Source organism: Gallus gallus, chromosome 1 (assembly GCF_016699485.2).
Source record: "Gallus gallus isolate bGalGal1 chromosome 1, bGalGal1.mat.broiler.GRCg7b, whole genome shotgun sequence".
Classification (NCBI taxonomy): domain Eukaryota; kingdom Metazoa; phylum Chordata; class Aves; order Galliformes; family Phasianidae; genus Gallus; species Gallus gallus.
This window is the reverse complement of record NC_052532.1, coordinates 41,914,801-41,941,466: the sequence shown is the minus strand read 5'-3', so window position 1 is coordinate 41,941,466 and position 26,666 is coordinate 41,914,801. Positions and strand designations below refer to the sequence as shown.

Below are 26,666 nucleotides of genomic sequence, written 5' to 3'. Positions count from 1 at the left end.
GGACCTTGCTTCACCTACAAGTAGTTTATTAATTATTGTCAGAATGGATTTTCCTGTGTTTTAAACAAGAAAGGGATTTAGACCTCTTTGTAATCCCTCTCCATACCAATAAATTGCTCATTCACAGAGAAATTTGGGGGACAAGAGTCAAATCCTTCGCAACTGCTGGATTACAGCAGAAGACTTTGCACTGCTGTAAGGACTGTGGGACAAACATGCAGTTTGTTCACATATGGATATTCTCACAGAAGTATAAGGCAGGCAGGATTAAGTCTACTTCTATTATTTTTATTACTTAAAGGATGCAGAGATCATCACTGTTCTCCCCAGCTTCTGAGAGAAGAAACATTTGACAGCTGTTGGAATATGAAGTGTCACGGTAGTTAGAAAATGAGCAAGGAAAAGCACTCATGTAACGTCATCTTGTTAGCCATTCAGAAAGTATAAATACTGTCCTGATGCTATAAAGTGAAGTCTTGTTAATGGTATTTATTTGCCATCCTTGTCTTTGATCAATATACTTGCCTATGCACTAATGGATTTCTTCATCTATTCTTATTACTATGGGAATATTTGTCATTATGAAGGTGAGCAACATGAGCTAAGTGGAAGTTTTGATCTGTTTCATGTGAGGACTCAAAACTAACCTATTCCTATAGAAGACAATGGATTTTGAAAGCTCCACTGTGGGTTTTTTTCCTATTTTGAAAAATCAATAACACCTAGAGTGGATTGTATTTGAACCCTGAGACCCTGAGTCTCCCTCCCCCCAGAAGATTCTTCTGTCATTCCAGTCATCATACCCCCATACTCGCTATACACTGCCTCTCTCATACATACGCCTCACATTCAGTACTTGCCCAGTCTGCTGCTTATTTTACACAATTTAAATCTAAAATAAGTTCCTTCAAACTACTGCAGCTTTACATTCTGGATATTTACTTAGTAAGCTTGCTTATGCTGCCAATATTTCAAGTGATAATTCACCAGTGTACCACAGCTGTTTTGTGTTGCACTGGCAATACAAAGCAGCTGTAAACCAAGTTTAACCAGATAAGTATTTCAGCTTCTTTCGGCTGCTCAGAAGTGATATTAAATAAGTGGGATAAAGAAGTAGCTATTGGCATAAGCTTTGGGTAACTTCTCACTATCTTTCACATACCAGACAAACCTAAATGATCATTGTAGAGGGATAATAAGAGTGTATTCTGAAGACTAGATGGGTGGACCACTTGTTACTTAGCTGTGAAAGTGCTAGAGGAAAAAGAAAACAAGACAGTCCTTTGCCAAAAACAACAGTTTTCCCCTGGAAACATTCTGAATTTTAGCAGTTTACGTATTCTAAGATCAGTTTTATCTCTCATCAGATCAGCAAATATCTGGAAATTTATTGAGAAACCATTAGTTCATCTGTATTATTTTAAAAACACTGTAATATTTTATTCTTTGCAACCATAAGTATTTACTTCATTTTAAAATATCTCAGTATTAAATGTACAATACTGCATTTTGTTGGTATTTGTTAAATGGTATATTTCACGGCCTTACTGTAAAGTTTACAGTCAAAACAAAATGCTTTTAACATATTGAACTGGAATTTTTCAACACTTGACAGCGTAAAATATTATGACATTAAAGAAGTGAAGTAAGAAATACAGTTCATTTCAGCTCTTTCTCAGCAACAAAAGTTGCCTTCATTGATACATTTCTGTGGTGTGTAACACTGCCAATTAAACTGTAGGTAGAAATCATCAGTTGTGTCAAACTCTTCTGACCACCTTTATGGTAAGTGGATGGTCTTTAGTTGCTAAATGCAGTGTTGTCCATCATTCACATGAGTCTGTACAAATCTTAGAAAGCACTTTTAATTTTCATGAATGAATTTACATCTGTTCGAAAATTTGACTTGAAACACAGGCTTAACATTTTCAAATTGTTAATGAATCAATCATAGGAGAAGGAAAAACAGCTCTGCACTTTGTCATCACAAATTCTTCACAGCAATAATTACAACAATATTTCACTTTCTCTTTTAACAGAACAGGGACTCTTTGCAAAGAAGTCCTAGAAATTTACTGCCCAGCATTGCATGATGATCACATGTCTCAAGCATTAGTTAAAGAACTTGGCAGGAAGACTATGTAAATCACCTCCTTTTGTTTTTAGTGCATCTGCCACATGTTGAAGAAACAGTGAAAAGATTAGTTGCTGGTGCTGAGAAATCATTAAGTGGATACAATCAAAAAACTAGAACACAAGTCCTGACAAATGTAGTAGTATAGTCCAGTAAGAAATGAGATCATTTACTTGAATAGAAATTTATTCTAATTATTTGTATACACAGAAATACTTCTTTTCAAGATTTTTTTAATGAAAAGAGAACGCTACAAATAGACCCTTTGGCTTTACTTGCACTGCTTATGGAATAAGGAGCTACTCATCTTGGTTAAAAAGTCTGAGTCTGGCCTTAAGCCAGTGTGGGCCAGATTCTGCCATCCTTACCAGAGCTGAATAGTACCTTAAGCTGGGTCTGATTATGAACCGATTACTCATGTTGTGGTGAGCAACTCTTTGCATGAATAGGGCCATTGTGAATAAACTTTTACAAGTGATTCACAATTTGGTCTGTGAGTAGTCTCACTCACATCAATGCATCTACACATGGAGTAAAGCAGTACTAAATAAAAGTAGCAGAATGTGACCCTGTTGTAGTACTTGACATCTAACATGAAGATACTTTTTCATTAGCTAAATGAAATACTGCAGCTGACAGAATATCATTCATTCTTTGAGACAAGGCTGATGCAAGAGCATGACAAGCTTAATGCAGGTCTGCAACTTATCACACCTCGGGTTTAATGAAGGGTTTAATACCTGTTTGCCGAATGCATAAAGGTATGCTAGCAAAATGTAACAAATAATTTCCAATGCTAAAACTGAGGAAGAAAATTTAATTAGAACTGTATCCCTTTCATTTAATTAAAATCAGTAGGAAGATGACAGTCTTTTATTTTCCCCTTTAATTTTGGAGGCTTCAAGCATCTAAAAATGTTGTAATGTTTTGAAAAATGATGTTTATTTTCCCCAAGCAGTCTGTCACTGTAATAAATTCCTAGAATTTGTTTAATTTTATTCTTGACATAAAATGCCCTGTAAAAATGAACTTACTGGACTTCACAATAAAATAATTACAAATTCTGCTTTCAAAATAAATAAACTAAAAGACAGACAACAAGAAAAACAATGGCTAATTTTTCCAGCTTTTGCTTCTTGGTCCAGTAATGATAACCTTATAAAGATTATCTGCAAATTTGTTTGATGTGTTCTATATATTGTACTTTAAAAAGGATTATGAGGAAACTGAAGAAGAAAAAATAAAGGAAACACTTGCATTTCCACTAGTTGTGCATCTGGCGCAAGTGTCTATATAAAACTAGTATCTTTACCTGTACTAATAAAATTATTTTTTATTTAAATCATAAGGCTCATTTTACTTCTGTCTAAGCAGACCATACAAAAGGAAATGATAAGTTCTAGCCAGAATACTCTTTCACAGTTACTCAGGCGAAAGTTGAAGTTCATTTTCAGAAGAAGAATAGAATCAGGAAACCATGAATTCAAGCATATGTATGTCTCTTTCGATAGTTTTTCTAAGAATTTACTGTAAAATACCCATTTCCAACTGATCTTAATGGTTTCAAATTTAAGTCTAATTTTTCCACTGAAGTACTACAGAATAGACCCATCTCCTGTTTTTGTTTTCAAGTTTAGCCTCACAGAGGCAAGCTGTGAGTTTCTGAGGGTGGTTTTTTTTTTTTTTTTTTATGAGTATTGATAGTTTTGCAGTTGCTGTGATAAAATGTGCTCCCCTGATCTTCCCTTCTCCCCTCACTATGCTCCTTTTCTAACTAATGTCCAGAGAGAAAAGTAAGGAGCAGGGGGTACTCAGAGACATGTATCCTGTTTAATCACAGCTGTGTGAGTCCTTCTTTATTTCAATTAATTTAGTTTGCCTTTATGAACCTGAGAGACTAACTGTTGCTTTCAAAGAGGCTGACATTTCACTCATCTGAAGGAGCCTGGAATGTGACAGGGGAAAGGGAGGAGAAGTAAATCAAAGTAGATAGCAGTTCTCCAGATGTAAAGTATTTTTCTTCTCTATTTTTTTTTCCACCAGAAATGTCAGAAAGTCTGCTGACATTTTAATTCCTTTGTGATAGGCTGGGAGCTGAGAGCCAAATCCTTCTGTCACTGCAGTCAAAAAGATTTTTCCAATGGACTTTAAAGGGAGAAAAAGTCTTACACTTTGAAAAAAATAAATAAATAAGCAGAATATCAACAAACTGTTTGTAAAACTAAATAAAATGTACTCTTATAGCATCTTGAGGTCAGCCACAGACTGAAATTGGAAAGACTTATTGGATTTTTTCCTTTTCAATTTGACCACAGCATAGCAAAAAACAATAAGACTGGAGCGGAAGTAGGATTTTGCTGTTGCTGGTTTGTAAGTTTCAAGATATTCTATCTGAAACCTTAAATATTTCATTTAAACTAGTTGATTTACACAATTTGTGCACTTCTTTGAAACTCTGTTAAAAACTGATTCTGCTTTTAGTGATATCTTTATTAAAAATCTCATAATCTGTAATAGGAATACACTTGAGTTCATAAAATGAAGGACTACCTTCTCATTATGTTAGTTATGCACTGCTACAACTCCAGTGAGCTCTACATGCATTTAGAAAAGCAGCAAGCTGGCTCAGAGCCACAGCACAGTATTGAGAAACTTAGGTCTACAAATTCCACCTACAACATAGTGATCATGTATTTCCTTCTCTGCATGGTGTGCTTAGAGATTTACATCATGGTTCTAATACAAGAAATGAATTTTCCTTTACAGAGTTCTTCCATTATGAAGTATTAATTTGAAAAGTATTAATTTTGTATACAGAATTGCTAAAAACCAATGGCATAGACATATTTGCTTAATTGGTTTATTCTTTTTTGCAAGTTCTATAATCATATTTCATCAAGTTGTACAACAAAACATGTTTCTATATAAAAACTAAAACAAAGAGGGTTTGTTGAACTTGATGCATGGTAAATCTATATGGTTTATTCTTAAGTTTTATTGTTAAATATGATTTTGCATTTTTGTAAGCAGACATCACGTATATTGTGATTTCTAGCATTCCACACACGGCAGCTTATTGTTGTGTCCTTTAAATATGGAAAATAAAAATGCTTTCAGTTTACTATTTAAAAAAAAAGATATGAAGAAAGGGTACAGCTATATTACATAGCCCAGGAAATATTGGCAGCATGCTCTTTGGCTTTCATCCGTAGAACTGCAATGCTGGAAGATCTCCTTTCAAATTCCGGCTTGGTTTCAAAAGCATGTCCATTGGTTGCCCCAGAAAGTAAAGAGTCAGTGAAAAAATTATTGAGAGGCACATGGCTGAACTGATTCTGGTGGTTTGAAAAGCCTGTGTAGCCAGAATCTGTCCGGGGTGAATGGGAATAAGGTGTCATACAGGAGGAAGTATCTCGTGGTATCATGCAGGAAGTAACCACAGAACCACTAGCGGTGTTCCCCGCCCACAGATTGTTCTGAATCTGGAATATATAAAAATGAATAAGATTAAATTATAGATATTTCATCTTTTGTTTTCTGCACTACTTGATTTCACTTAATACATTCATAACTAGGTTTTCCTCCGAAGTATTTACCAAATTAAATCCTGAGAAGCCTACAAATGAATCCATAAAATGCAGACATGTTTGATATTACATCCAAAAGTTTTTCCTGGAGTTCTATCAAAGATAGTTTTAAGATAAAAAATTATTTTTGTGCTTGTTTTTTTCTAATATGAAATTACACTTGAGGGAGTTTCTTTTTCAGCTTGCAGCCTAAACAAACTGTGTTGTACGTCCCTGGAAAACATTGCATGACAGACTAGGAGACAAACTTTGTGGTTACCAGTGATGTCTGCTGAAGATCTGGAGTAACAATATATTTAAGCTTTGATGTGTAATGTTTTCTATACTTGGCAGGCACTTAAAACTTCATTCTGAACTTCAGAACTTCTTCTGTCGTCTATGAATAGACACTATACATAGGTATTTTTTTCACATATTTATCACTAGAGTAACATGCAGAAAGATTTTCGAGGTCTAGCACATCATTATCAGACCTTGCATTCTTACATCCATCCTCTATTCACTTTGCTTTAATCAAATAAACTTCATACTCAGCAGCTGTCCTATCTTTTTAAACTCTCTGCAGTCTGGATTTCTCTGTCACAACTGTCTGGATATGCTTTCTGGCATACTGTGACTTCCTTAGTCATTTTTTACTTCCACTCACTGCTCTCTTATATAGCTTTTTATTTATTTTCCACTTTTACTTATATGTCCTTCCTGAATGTTGATTAAAAAAATATATATATTCTGTGGTACACCAGAATATGTCACGATACAAGGCATTTGTGTCATTCACAGTACAGAAGTTCCTAGTCAAGAGCTGTATCCTTTAAAGTTTATTGCTGTTGTTGTTGTTGTTTAACTTTGCTAAATTTGTCTTCATTCTAAAAACCCATTGTCTATTCAGTATATCATTGCTCTGATGCATGGAGGTTGTGCCCAAATATTTGTTCTCTGCTTTATGTTGGAGTAATTGCAATTACTCCTTGGTTAGCACTATAAAGTGAATTCTGCCTTCACACTTAATTTTGTTTTCATGTTGCAGATACATAGACAAAGGAATTTGGGCTTTAATAAATGCAAGTTATGCTTGTAGCTGATTTTTTTTTACTATCAGATTTGAGATCAGATTTGGAAGTAAAGAATAATGAGTCACAGAGAGAGGCAGAAAAATTCTTCTAACTCTAAGTGTTCTCTTTCCCATTATCCTAATACTTTGCAATAGCACATATCCCCCAAATCACCAACAAGTTAAAAGATAAATTGTGGTTCGCTGAACTCATCTAGTTGAGATATAGTGCAGATAGAAAGAATTAGATAATTACAGTCTTACTTTATAATTAATATTTTGAACAGTTGTATTAGCAGAGGCCACAGGAGCTGACAAACTAATCTGGACTCTGGTAATTCTGACAGTAGAAAAGAACCAGTAACTTCTCTATCTTGGTTTCCTACAGAAAAGTGGGGAAAAGGCATGGTAGCAAATTCTTGGTTCCCAAACTCTTGGTCTTTCCAGTCTCCCTGTTTACACATACAGGCATATGCACATTAACATACCCCCTCACATGAATGCAGATTACCTTTCCGCACAGACACATACACACAACTATTTGGGCACACCTCAAGCATCTTCTCCCACATATCTTAGGTGATCTGCTGAGAGGTAATGAAGTGAATAAGGTGCCTGAGGGAGCTGATCAAGGATTTTTCCTCCTTCCTGTGGACTTCCTGCGATCTACAGGAGGAAAGAGACTCTAGTGAGAGTTTCAGAGCTCTTCATAGAATCACAGAATATCTCAAGTTGGATGGATCCACAAGGATCATCAAGTTCAACCCCTGGCTCCACACAGAACCACCCAAAACCAAACCCTATGTCTCAGAGCATTGTACAAACGCTCCTAGAACTCCAGCAGTTTGGGGCTGTGACCACTGCCCTGGGGATCCTGTTCCATGCCCACTACCCTCCAGTGAAGGGCTTTTTCCTAACATCCAACCTGATCCTTCCCTGATGCAGTTCCATGCCATTGCCTCAGGTCCTGTCTCTGTCACAGAGGAGCTATAGGCCACCATGAGGCCTTCCCTCAGCTTCCTCTGCTCAGTGCTGGACAAAGTAATTCTCATCCTCACCTCCTACTTTCAGCAGTTTTTAAATTTCTCTCAAACATCAGCTCATGAGAGACCCTCCACAGTTTGACATGATTTTCAGCTTCCTTATTACCCTGAGTCTGTTTTCACTTATAATCAGAAAAAAAAAAAAAAAAAAAAAAAATTTAGTCCTCACAGAACAAGTGTTTTATTTGGGGGATTAAAGTACATATCTTATCAAGACCTGTTTAAACCATTGCCTTGGTTAAGAAAGTTTGTTGCATTCAATCACACCAAATATTCCTGAAGACATCAGTGTCTCTCTTATGGCTCAGGATTCAGGGATTACTGAGTATCCTTCTGCCTGGAAGATTATTCAGATCCTTTGCAGAATCTGAGAATTTTGATTCTGACAATAAGGAAATAAAGGACCCTGAAAGAGTTGGTAAGTATGATTTTTAAGTGTATGGCAACTGAAAAGTCATTCAAGACTTGCTGCTTATTATTGCTTGCAAACTTGTTTTGAAGGAGGGATTTTGGAGCCACGTGGCACATGATGAGCATATAAAGAAGAGTAGTAAAGAAGATAGCAGTTGACAGCCAATAAGATCCAGAGAATATCTTTTCCTTTTCTTGAAAGTACAAACTGAACACATTCTATCATGAACTGAGAAAGCCAGAAACTCTGCCATCTCTACAGAAGTCTTGCCTTTCTTTTGTACAGGAACAGTAAAATCTTTTAAATGTTGTTTGTTTGTTTTTCATGACTACATGTGCATTAATTGCAGCAGCAATGATAAATTAAGATTCTTTCCCTTTATTCCTTGACAACAAGTTTCCTGTTCCCATATCCATGCTGTTTCACACCAGTTGGTTTTGCTGTTATGTTTCTACTGATTTGAAAAACAGTCGAGACAGTTTAAAAAAATCCAGGTAAAAAATGATATTTCACGCAGATGCAAACATAACACTGTTCTTTTTGATGGTGTTTCCAAGCCAAATGGTTAATCTCAAAACATTCTCAACAGGATGAATTTGCCTAGAGATAGACCAAAGCATCCATGTAGTTTCTAATATGGGAGCTAATTCTGAGGAAGCTCATCTTCTCCAGTGCGTGGAACAAAGTCTCATTTATCTGACCTACACAGATTTCTTTTTAAGAAACCCCATACTAAATGCTGCAGTTGGTCTGACTGCACAGATGTAATTACGGGAATAGTTTTCAAATATATATATATATATATGTTCAAATAGGAGCACATATGAATTTGCCTTTAATATGGTCATGATGAGGAGACTTCAAAAGGTTCAGTGGCTCAATTTGCAAGTTCCCAATAACCTATGTGGTGTGAAGGTACCAAAAAATCACTCTTTCCTTCTATTTTCCTATTAGTTTGGTTTTCAGCAAACTATGTTTAGCGCCATTTGTTTTTCTGATATTTTTATCCTAGACAAATCTCTTTCAATTTAACTTCAGTGTGATTGCACAGGTGTAAATGAGAAAAGTATTCAGCCACAAATCCTAGAAATATCAATGTTTTGTTAAAGAAGTACACAAATAAACTATACATTGCCAAAATTTTCTAAGTGTCACCTTAGGTTTCTTCATTAGAGGAAGGAATTCAAATTAGTTAACTGAACTTCATAATTGCTTTAAGATGCTAGAAAAGCTTTACATCTTCTTTCAAGAGACAGCTATGTCTTTCAGAAGTATATTTTAGTCATATCAAATTTCTGCTCATTTCAGTTTGTTGAATGACTTCCCTTTTGTTATTAGATGTTAATTTCTCAGCAAGGATTTACAACATAAATTACTTACAGGGAAATCGAGGTGCATAAGATATTCTTGTATTAAAAATAAATACAGTAATGTTTTACAATAAGTCAAAATCATCAGGCCTTCTTCTGGTATGTTGGAAGGAAAGGGGACATTATGTACATGAATTTAAAGAAAATATTTTTCCTCTTAAGCTCTTGTGTGATCCACGAACTATATAAAAGGCAATTCAGAGACTGTGAATGAGCCTATACATGCAGTACATCTCTGGTTTCTGTTAACATCACAAATAGCTTGAGCTTTGCTCTTGTGGTTACCATGAAATTACCAGAGCCCTTCAATATATTTACCTACTGTATATTTTATACACACACACACGCACACACACCGTCCCAATAGGGGAAAAAAATGTAGAATTGCATAGCTGTGACAAGAATATAACTGGAGAGTTATGTTTGTTAACGTGATTATGATGTTACTTCCTAAGCCTATGACCTTGTGCTTGACACTGTAGAAGAAAATAAGCTGAGGTAATAGGTCATCCTTCTTGGTGTCTTTGCTTTTTTTTCAGTAAAAATACCAGAATCCTAGAGCTTCAGTATTCTTGTATAAGACCTGGAGAAATTGCATAAACACATTTTTTCAAATTTTCTGAGGTTTGCTATCTTTTACGCAGCTTTGGTACTCACATCACCAAATATATTGCATTTTAAAGTTTTTTTTTGTTTTGTTTTGTTTTTTCCCATGCTATTGCAGCCAGCTGCCTATCCAGACCAGAGACACACAAATACAAGCACATGCATCTTCTGTATATCTTCGGGATATGTGTTTTAGTTCTCCACATGAAAAAATAAAATAAAATAAAATAAAAAAGTGAATCACCTTTAAGATATTTAGATATGAACTTATTGTATTATGCAATATATATATTATGTTATTCTATTATAATAAATATAATTTGTAGTTATTAATGTTATTCTTGAAGTAGTTAGACAAATTCTCTTTATTTTTACAACATTCCTTTACATTGCAAGGGGGACAACAGTGACACTAACTGAGCACTTAAGGACTATCCTAACTATAAAAAACATACAATTTTTGAAGGACTAAACACCAAACAATGTCACTCCTTTCTTCATGTGAAGCAACAATCCTTGCACTTCCAGAAAATGTGAAACCTGGTCTTGCACAAGTGGCTGCTTTAAGCAGATAAAAAAGATTAAAATACAATTGCTGTTGAACTGCTCAAAACTACTAGCTTACAATGTATAACCTGCAGGCTGTTCCTCGTCAGCACAAGTAATTTGGCCACCTTTCACTTACCACCACAATTTGTTTGGAACATCAAAAGTATGGTTAGAGATGCCTGTGCTTGCTAAGTTTGCAAAATCATTGATTCATAGAAAAAATTAAGCAGAAAATGACCTCTAGGATTATTTCTCCAAATACCTGACTGCTGCTAAGTTTGAATTTAGATCAGGTTACTCAAGCCCTGTTGAGTCAAGATTTGAATAACTCCAGCTATTGAATTTCAACAACAACTGTGGTCAACTAGTTGCAAAGTTTTACCATTCTCATTGTATTTTTCCTTGAAATCTAGACAGAATACTTCTTGGTGTAGTCTGTTATTCTTTCTGTACTAGAGCAGACATTGGTTCTGGTGAGCTTGTGAAGATCAGCTGCACTCTGTTGGGTACAGGCACATATGACAGCTGCAACACATCATTTTCAAATATGTACATAAAATGTAAGTTGGCACTTGGAAGCCAGAGACTTAGTGTTACAGTTCTAAAATACAAGATAGGCCTATTCAGCCCACATGTAGATCTTACATATTGTGAACTAAATAAAATTTTGATATAAAATTCATTTTATTCCATGATTAGTCAGTTTTCCAAGATGCAAAATAGTGCTGGACTTGAAAAAGACATCGAGTTTTGTAGATAAACCATAACTTCTCCCCCTGCAGTCTCAAGGCCAGATAAGAATAATTTTATTCTTATCTAGATTATTTAAGAATCCAGAATTAATTACATTTCACATCTATGATACAGTTAAAGACAATACATCATGCTTGAAAAATATGATTAAAATTAATTTCCTACCTCAGAAAAATGGATTTGTCTTGTAATTAACCCCCAGAAGCTGTTCACTGAGCTATAATAATACATGTTTACAGAAAAAAAAATAATGTAAGAAAATTTTGAGACTCCAAGAAGTCTCACCACAAACTGGGATATTTTAGAATCAAGAATAAAGTAAAAAATTAATGAGCAAACTGCACTGTGTGGAACAGACACCACCCAAAAAGATGAGAAGTGTTACTCTTGTTGGAAGATCAACCACAGCAATGTGACAGTCAGCACATTTGTGGCAAGCAACATACTACCCAAATGGTGGCCCAGCCTGAGTTCCACGCTGTCACAGCTAGATAGCATGAGTATGTGATAAAGTTTCTTTGAAGCTAACTCAGATATGTCTACCACATCTACTCCTACTTAATCAGCGTACCCATAGCTTTAATGAACTATTGTGATTAACTGTCATTTGTACGTCTACTACAGTTAAAAGAATTTTTAAGTCATATAACATGTGGTGTATAATACTTGCCATATGAAAAATTTAATTGGAGCATGTAATTTTGATTATTGCTAATGAGAATTAACCATATATACTAAGGTTAGAGCAGAACTGTAATGGTGATCCAAGGGCTTAGCACATAACACATGTATACTGATACCACTTCTATGCTCTTCTATTGCCTAAACAAATCATGTGATGCCATGCCCTTCAACATATTTAACTGATTTATCAGTCTCATGGTGGAATATAAATTTTAGCGTCTTCTCTTCTATTTTTGAGATTTCAATATTCTCCCTCTTTCTATATCCTCTTTCCTGTATCTCTTCAGCTCTCATATCTTAAAAATACTTTTGCCTTCTCCTAGGATTCCCACCTGCACCACGCTGGATTTTACATGAAAGTAATATAAGTCCTGTCCAAATCTTGCCTGCATTTTCAAGTAAAAATGACAAACAAGCAAATTTTGCACATTATAGTAGGAAGAAAAGTATAACAGTGTGGCAGGAAATAACATTTCAGAACAGCTTAGAAGAATAACGAGTACTGAACTGGACTCATGGAACTAGCAAGAGGAAAAGATGTGCAGTGTGGAAATAGACTAGATGGAGTGGAAAATATCTGCTTTTCAATAATACAATTCAATTCAACTATTTATTAAATGTCTACAATTGAGCTAGGCAACAGAGAGAAAAACTCACTTTTAGAGATCATCTTACTTATTTTCTTTCTACTTTAGGAAGAGACAATTTCACTGACCAGATTTTTATCAACTTTAAAAGGAACCGTCTCTGTCATAAAAGTCCTTTTGATTAAATTTCCTAAGCATGGCTGTCTAGAGTTATCTCACCACTAACTGCTTCCTCTGAATGGTGTGTGCTTCTCATAAGCCTTGTTTTTCAGCACCATAATAGTGTCACAGATATCCCAAGACATTTTAAATAGCACTAGACAGTGTATTTAGCTGACTGAACCACTGAACCAAGTATCTCTTGTTAATGAAGCCAATGAATTTGCAGAGTGATACTGCACTCGTTCCCCATTTATTACGATGTTGCCTCTTAGAGATGATGTATGTGTGCAGAATTTGGACAGGTTAGGAAATATTTAACTTCTTGACAGCCAACTAAGCAACAAGTTTTGCACAAAAAAAACCAGCAGCTAAATTCCACAGACTAGAAAAATAATTCAAGGTCAATTGAATTAGCAAAGTAAAAAAATTATCTAGAAAAAAAAAAGTTTGTTACTATTTCAGAGATAAAGATTTTTAATTTAATAACAAAATTAAATTGGATTATAGACAATTCTGAGACACTAACCTCTGAAATAAATTGAAAAGCTTTTTTCCTCATAGGAAAGCCTTTCAGGTTTATATAGTCACACAATGCATAGCAGCATCATGTTCTTAATTTGTATGCGATTAAGATAATTAGCGAAGAGATTAAGCAGGGATCTCCACACTCTCTGTTGCCTGTAATATAGGGTAATATTTCTGATGGAATGCAAGTGGTAAGTCCATCTTGGGAATATACAGGACTCAAAGCAAAAATCTTCAGACTTCAAATTCATATAATGCACTCCAGAAATTCACATTTGTTCCTGTTTCTTCTGCCACACATCAGTAAATATCCCAAGTTGATTTTATACATTTTCAAAAATTCTCTGTATTTTTCACCAGCAAAAGAGGTTGTTTTCCTCCATGTAACAGCTTTGTAGTCAAGCTGAAATGATTTGTGTTCCACCATCCAGGAAAATATAGTTATCTAAAAGCATAGCAAAACCTGTCTAATCTTTGGTGATGTCAGTTTCACAGTAAGAGTTCTTGTACACAAAGAAAACAAAATATCAACAACAACAAAAATTTGATTTAATTTCTTGCATTAGTTTTTACACATACAAGATTTCTCCAAGTACTGAATTAAAGGAATTTCCTAGAAAATCAGTGTATAATGATGATGATCAAGCTGAGTGGTGCTGTTGATGCAATAGAAGGAAGGGATGCCATCCAGAGGGACCAGGACAGGCTTTAAAAGTGGGCCCACATGAACCTAATTCAATAAGGCCAAGTGCAAGGTGCTGCACTTGGGTCAGGGCAATCTCAAATATGAGTACGGACTTGGAGAAGAGCTCATTGAGAGCAGCCCTGTGGAGAAAACCTCGAAGGTCCTGATGGACAAAAAGCTGAGCATGAGACAGTAGTGTGCTCTTGCAGCCTCAAAGGCTAACTGTATCCTGAGCCGCCTCAAACAGCTAGCTGCCCTGGCCAACAGGGAGAGGGAGGTTATTGTCCTCCTCTACTCTGCTTTTGTAAGGCTCCATCTGGAGTACTGCATCCAGATCTGGGGTCCCCAGCACAAGAAAGACACAGCTGTTGGAGTGGGTCCAGAAGATAGCCATGAAGATGACCAAAGGGCTTGGAACATCTCTCTTATGAAGAAAAGATGAGGGAGATAGGCTTAGAGAAAAGAAGGCTCAGGGAGACCTTGTTGCAGCCTTCCAGTACCTGAGGAAGTCATAAGCAGGAGGAGGAACGACTTACATATTCTAATAGTGATAGGGCAAGGAGGAATAGCTTTAAAAGAGGGCAAATTTAGAATAGATGCTTGGAAGAAAATCTTTGGTGAGGCACTGGCACAGGCTGCCCAGAGAAACTGAGGATGCCTGTCATGGTTTTATGGTTTTCAGTTACTGGTATTCCACATCATAACATCATGTAGTGCACTGGAAGTTAAAGTGTTAATGCTCCAGTTCTGGGCACCTGTCCAGAAGAGAAGAAGAACTACTTTCCCCAGGGGGCTTTGCTATCAGAGAGGAGATATTACCTCTGGCAAAGTCACGTGGTGTTCTCTCTTTCTTCCCTCAGCTCTCGTCCTGACTGCACGCATCATCTCAGCGCTACTGTAAGGCCTACAGCTTTCAGATACTCTTTCTCTCATTATATTTGATTTATTTGCTTCAGTTCTAGTTATGTTGTACTATAGTGTGTTATCTTGCATTCCGATACCGTATTTAATATATTAGTTTTTTTCTCCTCAGATCGTTGTTGCTGTTTTTAATTATTTTGGGGTCCCCTGTTTCCCTTTTCTGGAGGCAAAGATTTTGTGAAATCCCTCCACCCCGCTAGTCATGGAACTGCGACAAGCTAGCCTGTAAACCACTGACAATGCCCCATCCCATTCAAGGCTAGGTTGGATGGGGCACTGAGCAACCTGATCTAGTGGGTGGCAACCTTGCCCATGGCAAGGGGATTGAAACTGAATGGTCTTTAAGGTCCCTTCCTATCCAAACCATTCTATGATTCTATGATACAATACTAGAACCAAACACGCAGATCACAATTTTAAATCTCTCTTTTTCCCTGAACTGTAAAATAGATTAATGAGTTTAAAGGCAAATCATATATCAAACATCTTTTTTCTGTGAATGAGGTACTTATAAATGAACATCTAGTTCTAAAGATTTAAATGTAAGGATGTTAGTGGTCATTGTGTTTTTAATATGGATTTTCATTTTTGAAAGTGTTCTCACTGGAAATAAGCACTGTATACATGATACGTGTATGGTTTTACTGATCATGAGGATTTAAGAATATGAAACTGAAGAATCACCACAAGGCTAGAAAGAATGTAAACTTACATTGTCTGTTATGTGATAATTTCCTTTATATCCATTTCTTATTCTCATCTTTTTACAACATGAAAATACAAAATTGACTTTTCATAGGGTTTAGATTTTTTTAGTGGTTGTTTCCTATAATTCAAAAGTGTTTCTTTTTTAAAAAATTATTATTAGGACAACAATTTTAAGTACTTGCAAATGACTTAGTTATTCCATTAGTTCATGCTAAAAAAACTTTTGACTGTTGTGAAAATTTGTAAATGATGTCCCCCTTGAAGTACTAGATTAGTCTATATAGAACCGATTCAGTCTAGAAAAATGAGTCAGGGATAGAAAGCTCAAAGCTTAAGTACTATTCATTGTGTCACAGTTTACCTATTGTGAAGAGTAGCCAGAAAGTCCCTCAAAACATACTTGAACACCTTGAGATCTATGAGTGCCTGTGCATCTGCCTAGGTGTGGTTCAAGTCATTGATTATTTGGGGTTTTTTTCTGCACTCACTTACCTGAGACTCAGGTAGTCTTCAGACAAGTATTGAGTCCTCCTACTTTAACACACAGTGTATCTCAGAATCACAGTATCAACCACAAAATCACAAGAATGGTCGAGGTGGGAAGGGTGAAGGTCACCTGGTCCAACCCCTGCCCAAGGAGGAACGCACAAAGCAGATTGCTTTGGACCATGTCCAGGCAGCTTTTGAAGATCTCCAAGGGGGAGACTCCACAGCATCTCTGGGCAGTATGTACCAGTGCTCTGTCACCCACACAGCATGAAAGTGTTTCCTGATTTTCAGAGGGAACCTTCTGTGTTCCAATTTGTGCTCATTACCTCTTGTCCTGGCACTGGGCACCACTGAAAAGCTCCATCTTATTTTCATCCTCCCTTCAAATTCTTAAAGGCATCTATAAGATCTACTCCAAGCCTCATCTTCTCCAGGCTGAACAGTCCTAAGTATCATGCAATGGTTTCTGATGTAATTTGGAATACTACACTGTTACATTATAAAATGTTAATGCACAGAATGATGGGTACCCGACAGTTTGAAATGGTGGTGTCTATATTCTGAGCTTCTGGAACACAAGCTAGATCTGTCCCTAACAATGAACTTAGTAACAGCCTTCTGAAAGGTAAAGCAGTTGAAGTGAGATGGATGACACTTGAACCTGAGGTCTTTAGTCCTAAACTAATCTGATTCAGCAAAGGCAGATCATGACCGAAGCAAACTTATGTAGACATAGCCAATAATGGTTTTGAATATGAGTATATTTTTAAGTTTAGCAGAGATTCTGTTACCTGATGAACTGGAAGGGCATCAAGACACCAGTATGAAAGGACTTTACCAGAGGGACACTTTGTTTGGAGACTTTTCTTTTTAAAAACAGTGGGAAGCAAAAGACATGACAAGTAATGGCTTCAGTGCAAAAGTATTCAGTGTTATGAAACAAAAAAGCAGGAAAACAATGACATAGAGTGAGGCAAGGCAAGAAAAGAAAAAGGATGAAGAAATGAAACAAACTACTATTGCTCAAGCGAGCTTTATTTTCTTCCTGTCTCCATCTTGAAGCTGTATGGATTCAGTTCTCATCATTCATGGCCATAAAAATGTTTCATGATAGCAGAAGCCTTATTGCATTCAACTGGCTACTGAGGTCCATAAAGAAATTATGCATGTTTAATGCATCAGAATGAAGATGCCTAATGATCATATATTTTATGGTTCATCATAACAAAGCATACATGAGCAGAGTTTTTAAGACAGTTATACCTGAAAATATAAAAACCCCAGAATTGAAATTCTAGCCCTGATGACATCATTCCTCTCAACCTCAACAAGTCCGTAATTTATCTAGAATGTGTGTATGGACCTAGAGGTTATTCAAAACCCCACATAAATTTATGTGCAGAATCTAATCAGCTCTACAAACATATTGCCAATTTTTTTTAGTGCATAACTTATGGGAAAATGCAGCTTCCAAGATCATTCATTTAAAAGTACGTGAATTTTAGGAGTTATTTACTCATTCTAGATGTTGGAACTGTTGTTCACAATGGCAGCTCTTGGCAACTTGTCTAAAGAAAAAAAAAGATAAACACTTGAAAGTCTTCATGCTTCTTCCATGAAGATACATGCCTATGACAAGTGGAGAACCAAAGTACCATTTGGTCTTCAGCATACCTGAGGATAGCTGTCAGTCCTTGGAAGAACAGATATATCATAAGTGGCAGCAAAATGGCTCTTAGCTTGCTGGATCTGCCCATAGCGTTCTCTTTTCCTCCATTTTGCTCTTCTATTCTGGAACCAAACCTACGGTAAAGAAGAAAAATAGTCAAGATATATACTAAATTACAAGTGTAGTTATTTCTGGATATTTAAAAAGTATATATCGCTTCCTTTCTACTGCCTCAAAAAAAAAAAATCATAGAGGAATGATCAGCTGGTCAGGCAGTGTTAATTTTGACAGTCAGTTCTTTAGTAGAACAAACATCTCCAAGTAGCAGCAAGCCACATTGTAAAGAGACTTTATCTTGATTTCAAGTGACTGTTCACTTGATATGTCAACCCATGCTCTGTCTCTTGGAGGTATATACAGTCTTCATTAATTGAATTAATGAAAAGACGGGAAAAGCTAGCATCAAGACTATCCATCCCAGTTTCTATAAGGAAAGATCATAGCTGTCAGTAATGGAAGATAATAAAAAAATCATCAGACCATAGTTTATATTATATTTTCATACTTATGTTAGGAAGTATCTATGTTTCTGACAATAGAAGAAAAAAAAAAATGACACTTAGATTACAAAATAATTTAGTTGTGAAACAATGCCTACTTATCAGCTTAAGGCTGCCCCCTTTATACTTAACCTTTGAACAGTTGTATGATGTTTTGAGTGTCATGTGTTATCTCAAAATCTATTATATATATGCTTTCACTGTTAGTTAACATTCAAATTTTTCACCTTTAAGACAGTTTGCTTTGGGCTGATAAGACTCATCTTGTTTAATTAAAGAGACTGCTAAGGAAAGTAACTTTCCCTTTATAAAATTAAAATGATCTAAGTCTTAGTTACTCAGCAAATTAATTTTGACTCTTTTTAAGAAATTATGCTATTAACAGAATGCTGTAGGTTCTTTTAATGGAAACAATGACATTGGCTAGCCTTCTTCCTAGATGAATGGTGAACCCATTTGAATAGATACGTACATTAATACTTTTATAAACAGTGACTGTGAATCCCATTTTGAGAGTTGGTTTCTGGTCCTTGATGGTACGATGTTTTGTAATTTTTTTTTTTATTATTATTTTTTTTTACTTCAGTCTCTGGAGAACTCAACTTTCCTTTGATGCAAATAGAGCATAATTTTCATTCTCAAGAATTTGTTGGAAATTTAATATGTGCAGTCTTTTAACATGCAGTCAGCAATCAAAGTAAGGCCCATGCAAGTAACAGCTGAGTGTATATTCTTAAGAGCTTTCCTGGTAAATCTGTATTATTTATTATGCCTGAGGCTCAGCAAAAAGAAAAGTAAAGGAAAAAAGAATTCTTCTGTCTCCACAGGAGGCACCAAGAACACACTAAGGGAATTTAGTAATGAGGCTCTTTCATTGAAAAAAGACCTTGACAATCTCCTTAAAATGGGTGCCAATTACTTCACTGACATGCAGCAGGAAAGAGAACAACTTAGATAAATTAAATTCAGGTTGGCTCCCTCTGCGTGTATGCGCAACAAATATTAAACTGAATCTTGATGAAATGGCGGTGAAGGGAAATGTGGGCAAGGTATCCAGCTGATCATTCTGCTAAACTAAATCAAACAATTTGCTTGAATTTATAGTTGCTAAAGGAGGAAAAAAAGCGCACATTTTTTTCCTTTGACAATCCCCAAAAATGTTTCTGTTTACATCGCTTTACTAGAAACTGACTCTTGGCAGAGATAAAGTAACCATTTGCCTCCACAAAGCAATGTAAAAATCTGCTGCTTGTTATCCTCGAATTACCAGATGCTTGCCTCTAATGATGTAAGGCATTTTAAATTGCTTAATCTTGTGATGGAATACTGTTGCTACTCTGAATAAAAATGATCACCATTTCCTTTCATATTTAGCATATAAGAAATGTGAAGATCACTTATCTGTTAAGGGGAAAAAGTTTATAAAGGAAATAGATAGTCTGTGAAAGTCTGGTGCAGACACACAGGTTTTCATATTTACTCTCTTATTTCTAATACTTTTACCATACGAAGATTCAAAGTCTTAAAGAACACTGAGAGAGAAAAAATGAATTGACAAATTTTGTTCCATTCTCCCCTCCCTGTTCTGTCTGTTAATTTATTCTTGGAGTAATTCTCATGATTCCAGAATTATGCAATTGTAAGAACAGCATCTAACACTGTATCATAGCAACTTTTTTTTTTTTTTTTTTTTAATCACGAGTAAATCCTAATGAATACAAGTCATACTTGGAATACTGTCCCAGATTTGGAGGGGAGAGATTGCACAGAATCTGAAGAGTTAAAAATCACCGAACTGAGTTCTACTAAAATCACTGATATCATATTGGTGTAACTGACAGATGATTTTAGACTTCTTTCAGATGACAACAGTGAGGATGCCATCTGGTTGAGCAGAAATGAAAAGAGCACTTCTTTATAAAATTAATTAGCAGAGTTCATTTCTGAAAGTGATCCTGGTTTAATTTCAGTTGTATGCATGTGTGTTGACGTCTATTTCTCTATATGTATGCGAGAGTATGTGTTTCATTACAAGTTGTGAAGTTGTTATCATATTCAAGCCATTAAATTGAAAAAAAATCAATCCCAGTCTGCAAGAATCTACAGGACTGCTATTCCCTAAATTGAGATGATGAGTATTACCTGAACAGGAAAGATCTCTAAAAATTGTGTAAACTTGCAAAATGCAATTCACATGCTTTTCTAAAGGAAGATCTCTTAATGGGGAAAGGGATGTATTTCCTGGACATTTAGCTTCTTTTCTCACCATTATACATCCAAAGTCACAAATATTCTTTGGATTTCTGTACATGCACATACTGAATGAATCAATTTCATATGCAGTTAAAATATTCAGATACTGTACTAAGTTGCCAAAAATACATTTTTGTTCTAAAAATTAGAATAACATTATCCATTGGATACGCAAGTTTAAAAACAAGCAAATGTACTTCCCAATTTTCCTAATTTGAAGCATGCAACAGAGATGAGAGTATTATGTCCTTGTGATACGTATTCATCATGCATACTCACATACAAACTCACACACACAGACGTTTATAAATATGAGCAATTCCATTGCTTACTCTTTGGGTATAAACAAGCAATTTGAGTGCTCTTTAGATTTGTGTTTTTCATGCCGTAACACATGCAGAATCCTCTACGGTCAAGTTCTGTATCATTAATAGTTTGAACTACTTAAAACATACTTCTTTAATGGGATCTTTACACATTAACACTTCATGCCTTTGGTGTCTGGAATTCTGACATTAAAGCACGACTACCCGATATCAAAAGCGCTTTCATATTGATATTGCTCTGTCAAGCAAGTTGCTAAAACAGCAACAGAAACTATTTAAAAATATATAATAATAACAGCATATTTTAGCACTAAAGCACCACACCTTATATTAGAAAGAAATAAAACAGAGTGATCAATTTATGTTAGTTTTGTGGGCTTTTGCACAATCCCCAAGTGTCATTTCTTGGTTCTTGCAATGCACAAATTGTCAAGGAAATCCTTAAGTTTGGATCCTACCTGGACTCTGGCCTCGGTGAGCTCTGTCCTCAGAGCTAGCTGCTCCCTCACGTAGACATCAGGGTAATGAGTTTTCTGGAAGACTTTCTCCAGTTCCTCCAGCTGCAAACTGGTGAAAGTTGTTCTGTGTCTCCTCTTCTTACTGCTGGAGACATTGCTGTCACACTTATCACCCAGTTCATCCAGTTCCCCCTTCTCCTGCATCCCCTTCACCGGAGACATCCTCAGATTGTTGCAGTTGTCCAAGGGCCTGTTGAGCTCTGTGTGAAGAGGCTGTCCTTCCACTTTAGTAATCCCATAGTTCACTGTACACAAAGCAGGGGAGGGAAATAACTGATAAATGAGGGGCTTTAGAGTGAAGGGTACATACAAAACTGTTTCATAGGGAACCAGATTCTGTGTATGTCTATTTCTGTGTGAGATGGTGGGAAAGGAATCTGCAATGTTAATCAAAAATAGAATAAGTGTATTAAATCACAATATTTAAACCGAGCATTGTATTTGAAAATGTCATCTAAAATATTTCAGTGTGCGGAGAGTACTTGAGTGTTTTTATGCTGCCACTAAAGTAGGTTATAGTCCATGAAATCAGCTTCAGTTGCACAGATAAGAAATCTTAGTGCAAAGCAATTTTTCCTATAGATGGTATAAAGCTATTGGCAAACATCCCTTTGGACTTGGAAGCAGATAGACAAACATCTATCTATTTATATAAAATACAGAATAATTTTAGTGTAAAGGAAATAGCTGCAAACTGACAAATCAAGAAGCAAATGAAACTGAAAATCAACTTCTCTTTACAAACTCAATAGATTCCACATACTTTCTCTTGGATTTGTAAAGTGGAATTGTTTCCAATTAAGTTTGTTATGGTTAGAAAATGTAGAGAGTTTCTGCAAAATGTTAACATGTTAAAAGAGATTGTTTCAAATACTTTGTATAAGGATTGCTGGAACAATTCATCTTTAGGTAAAATCTGAGTGGTACAGACAAAACTTCTGTGTAGCATCTTAACAAGAAATCGAAGCATTTTCTATTTTTCTATTTTTACACATCTCACATCAGAACAAAGACATGTGATGTGTTACAGGATTCGAAAGAACTTTATTTTGCTCTCAGAAACGGGCAAAAAAAAAAAAAAAACGTTTAAAAGTGTTGAAATTAGAACTTACACGGCTGTCATGTCACATAGGATAAGGAGCCTGCTTTGGTGTTTTCTCACCTTCTCAGTAATTTGTTTTCTTTCAGTCCGGAGCGATTCCAAATGGAATTTTGAGATACTTACCATCAGTACATACATAGATAGGAAATGCTCCCAGCGCCCCTAAGGCACTCATTAAATGAGCTAATTAAGAAAGATTTAAATGTGTAAATCAATTTTCCACAGGTTTTCTAAGTTGCACTTGCAGAACTCTGTCATGATTTCTTGTGGACTGTTTCATACAAAAAGGATGTTCTCCGAAGAAATAAATAAATAACCCTACATGAAGCCAGAAATCGTGGGATATGGTTAGTCTCATTAAGGCAACTGATTTTAACCATATTTCCGATGCTGCTTTAGGACAGGCTTTTAATTTTTTTTTTTTTTTTCCCCCGAAAAATGAATTCCATCCGGGGGCAATAAAGGGCAAAATTCTGGGTTGTTTATAAATAAAACACAGCACGTTTTCCTTTGCTGATCAGCTAGGAGAAAACAAAACAAAACAAAACAAAACAAAACAAAAAGGCACAAAAAAGCACTAATACGTAATAGCAACGTGTGAGTTACCTAAATCCTAAATCGTTTTCAGTTCGTACAAAGAATCACACGCCTTGTCGACTGCACATTATTCAGTGGCTTAGTAAAAATAATAACGATAATAACGATAAATACTATAATCTCTGAGAGTTATTTAAAGAGCAGAACACGACCAAGTGACCTTCCGTTTCCAACCCGCGGAGGTGCCTCTCTGATCCGCCGGGTTCCGCTCCTGCAGCCTCGGGGCCGTCCCTCCTAGAGAGGTGGAATGGGAACCCCGAGCCGAGCCAGGCGCGGAGCGGAGCGGAGCGGGGCGGACAGGCGGCAGCGCCCCCGGGCTCTCTGTAGCCTCCGCCGGGGCCGCAGCCGAGCTCTCCCGCACCACCAGGCCCCGCCGCTCCGCCGCGGCCCTTCCCCGGCAGCCCTGCCCGGCTCCTTCCTCCCTCCTCGCCGCCTGTTCCCCTGACCGAGCTGCGTGTCCAGTGGAGGGGGTAAAGCCCAGCAACTTTGTTCGGTGCCGGCGGAGAGGGCAGCAGAAAGGCGAAGGGTGCTTCCAAGCCAGCAGTCGCCTTTTCCCATTTTTTTGCATCGCTGTTATCATCATTATTCTTACTGATGTTACAGATAGTGTTGTTATAATTGTTATTTAGCAGGCTGCATCTCACATGCCAGCACCCAAAGGCTGCGCGGCTGCCCCCACTCTCCCGGGCAGGAGCAGAGGCCGACCCGGTGAGAAGGAGCAGAATGCAGCTGGACTGTCACCTTACCGTTGTTGTCTTGGCAGGGTGATGTCCTGTCCAGCCTCACATGATGCTCAGCCCTTTGCAGAGGGTTGAAGGCCTGCACACATTTGCTGCCTGACGTTTTGCTATAAAAGGACTCATTGTCCAAAGTTTCCATAACGTGCTCCAAAGTGCCTCCTGCTCCCATGTAAAAGTCACTGTTCTTGCTCGGCTGGCTCTTCAGGGCAAACTTCTCACTCAGAAAATCCATAATCATCTAAGGCTGTCGGAGAGCCTCTTCCCCTAGACAGAGGCCGGACTGTGAGCAGGGAAGGGGGAGTGGATGGGAGGGAAGGAGGGAGGGAGAGGCACACGGAGCTCAGGGAGCTGCTTTCCCTCCAAGCCTTTGATTTGTCTTGTCTTGAGAGGGGGAACCTGAAGTTGCTTTATATCTTGAAGCTCAGCGGGGCTCCTTACGCAACCTCCCATTTCTAATGAATATGAAAATCGGCGAGTGCCATAACTCCACCCCAGGTCCCCCAAGACCTAATCCCAACACAGGAGGGAGTTCCAGGCCCATTTTCGACAGACAGATGTATTTCAGACAGACGGACAGACAGACAGACACACACACACACACACATGTGCGGGGAGGGTGAGGGGAGACGGAAGGGAGGGAGAGAGGGAGGGTCGCTAGACATTTCCCTTCTGCGACCCATTCTCATTTCTCTGGGGATCCTGAAAAGGGAGGGATCTCTCGCTTCCCTCCCTCTTTTCCAGCTCCCCAAGAGGCGCAGCTCGGGGATTGCAGGGGCACATACCCTTGAGTAAAGGATCTCCTGTAATCAATCCAAATGAAGCTCAGTAGCTGCAGTCCCACTCTTTCAAGCAGCAGTGAAGAACCAATGCTCTTTCTTCCCTAAGTAGCTCAGCAGTTCTGTCCTAAAACTGAAGAGAGAAATAAATGTTGTTCGTGCAGTGGGAATGGGAAGCAGAGAAACAGAAAAGTAAAAGTTGCTCAGAAGCTGTCCTGAAAGGGAAATTGGCTTCTATGCAGCAGACTTGCAGTCCACTTCTGTGTGTTAGTGTGAGCTGGTTAAACAGAGAATGGCAAAGCAGAACCTAAGGAAGTAAAAAGAAGAAATGATCTTGCACATGTGCATTCCTGTGAATATTGAACAAGCAGAGGTTGTCACACAAAGTATGAGCAAAGTGTTTCATTCCTTGGTCCACTGGCAATAGGCAGGATTTAAGGCGTAGATGAGACAGAGCTAGGCAACTGGTAACTGTTTGACAAGACCCCCAATGCACAAAATTGTTAGGCAAGACCCACACTGCTCCCTGCTCCCTGAGGAAGGAAGTTCACTCCCTACTCATACGAGTAACACAAATCAGGTCTGTGATTTGTTCAGATCAGTGCTGCAACATCGTGGGCCAGAACGCATCTGTCTCAATGAGGCTGTTTTAGAAATGAGTTTGGAGAACCCTTCCCCCACGGTGGGGGGGGAAGAGCAGCTTCATTGAGCAGCGGAGATGTAGGTGTGGTGATGGTCAGCCAGGGCTACTGAGACCTTTCCTGTGAACCCAGACAGAGGTGATAAGAAGGCCACTTCAGGTCCAGTACACTTCCAGGCAAGCAGCTCCGCTCTTCCTTCAGCAGATATCTAGGTAGATATTTTCCAGGAAAAAATATATATGTATGTATTTATTTATTTCTTTATTTTTAATGGCAGACCTGAATGAGCTATCTCCCCGCCGACGCAGCATACAGCTACCTGCATCACCCCACTTGCATAGCCCCACTCGCACCCACATGGGCACACCGTGCCCTCCCCGCCAGCTGCTGAGCTGTACCGCAGACAGCTGCACCCCGCACTCCGCCCACCCCACTCCCAGCACTGCCTCTGACACCCCCACCTGGGGGGAGTCGGGGCTGATGCGTGTGTTTGGGGCTGGGGTCTGCTTTGGCCTCCTGTGCATGAGTTCTCGTGGAGAAGTGGATGGGGAGCTGATTCGTGCGAAGGGGTCCCGGCGAGGAGAAGGACCAGTGCCGGGGTCCCCTTCTGCTCTCTGGATTTTCTTGAAGAAGCGACATTTTCCGCCTTGCATCTTTAGGAGCAAAGCCTGCTGCAAACCCGAGGAAGCAGATGCTCTCCCAGCTACCCCCCCCCCCGCCAGGCCCCACCGCCCGCATCTCCGTGTGCCGACGTTCCGGCAGCTTGTTTATAACTGTGCCTTAAAAGCACTAAATGCCTTGGGGGAGGGAAAAAGAAAGAGAAGAAGAAGAAAAAAAAGAAAGAAACCAAAAAAAAACAAAAACCGGAGCTCTCGGTGTCTTTTAAATGAAAGACACATGCAGCGCTCTTGCAGCCTGCAATCCACTTTTATCCCAATAAACGTCCCTCTTTAAAGGCAGCTAGTAAACCCTAGGGGTGTCGAGGACAAGGAGCATCTCATGTGCCCGTAAAACCGTAAAACCCCAGCTCCCAGCGGCAGCAGCACAGCAGCGGGACTTTTTGCAGTGAGACCGTAGTAGTGCGGATGCCCTCCCGGGGGACATGCGCGTCCCGAGAGCCGCCTCGACGGCGACGCCGCTCGCTCGCTCTCTCCCTGCGGCCCGGAGCGGCCGTGCACCGACGGCAGCGCTCTCAGCGAGGGGGGGCAGACCCGGACT

General features: G+C 38.1%; 1 protein-coding gene across 2 annotated transcripts; it reads right to left on the bottom strand.

Moving 5' to 3' along the window:
- Positions 1-650: 650 nt before the first annotated feature.
- On the bottom strand, positions 651-26,666 carry ALX1 (ALX homeobox 1). 2 transcript variants are annotated; one of them, XM_040655424.2, is made up of 5 exons: positions 24,814-26,666; positions 24,038-24,311; positions 21,533-21,837; positions 17,941-18,069; positions 651-5,616 (listed from the first exon to the last, which is right to left on the bottom strand). In XM_040655424.2, exons 2-5 carry the CDS (start codon positions 24,267-24,269, stop codon positions 5,296-5,298), a joined length of 987 nt encoding a protein of 328 aa, XP_040511358.1. In that variant the 5' UTR covers positions 24,270-24,311; positions 24,814-26,666; the 3' UTR covers positions 651-5,295. The 2 variants fall into 2 exon arrangements, with proteins under 2 accessions (XP_040511358.1, XP_025010336.1); XM_025154568.3 differs by having other exon boundaries at positions 24,038-24,295.

Coding starts and splice junctions, on each gene's coding strand:
- ALX1 (XM_040655424.2), bottom strand. CDS start 24,269: ATGATTATGGATTTTCTGAGTGAGAAGTTTGCCCTGAAGAGCCAGCCG. Junction 21,838..24,037: donor ACCCTGCCAAGACAACAACG/GTAAGGTGACAG, acceptor CTTTGTGTACAG/TGAACTATGGGATTACTAAA. Junction 18,070..21,532: donor TCACCGAGGCCAGAGTCCAG/GTAGGATCCAAA, acceptor TCTTTACCGTAG/GTTTGGTTCCAGAATAGAAG.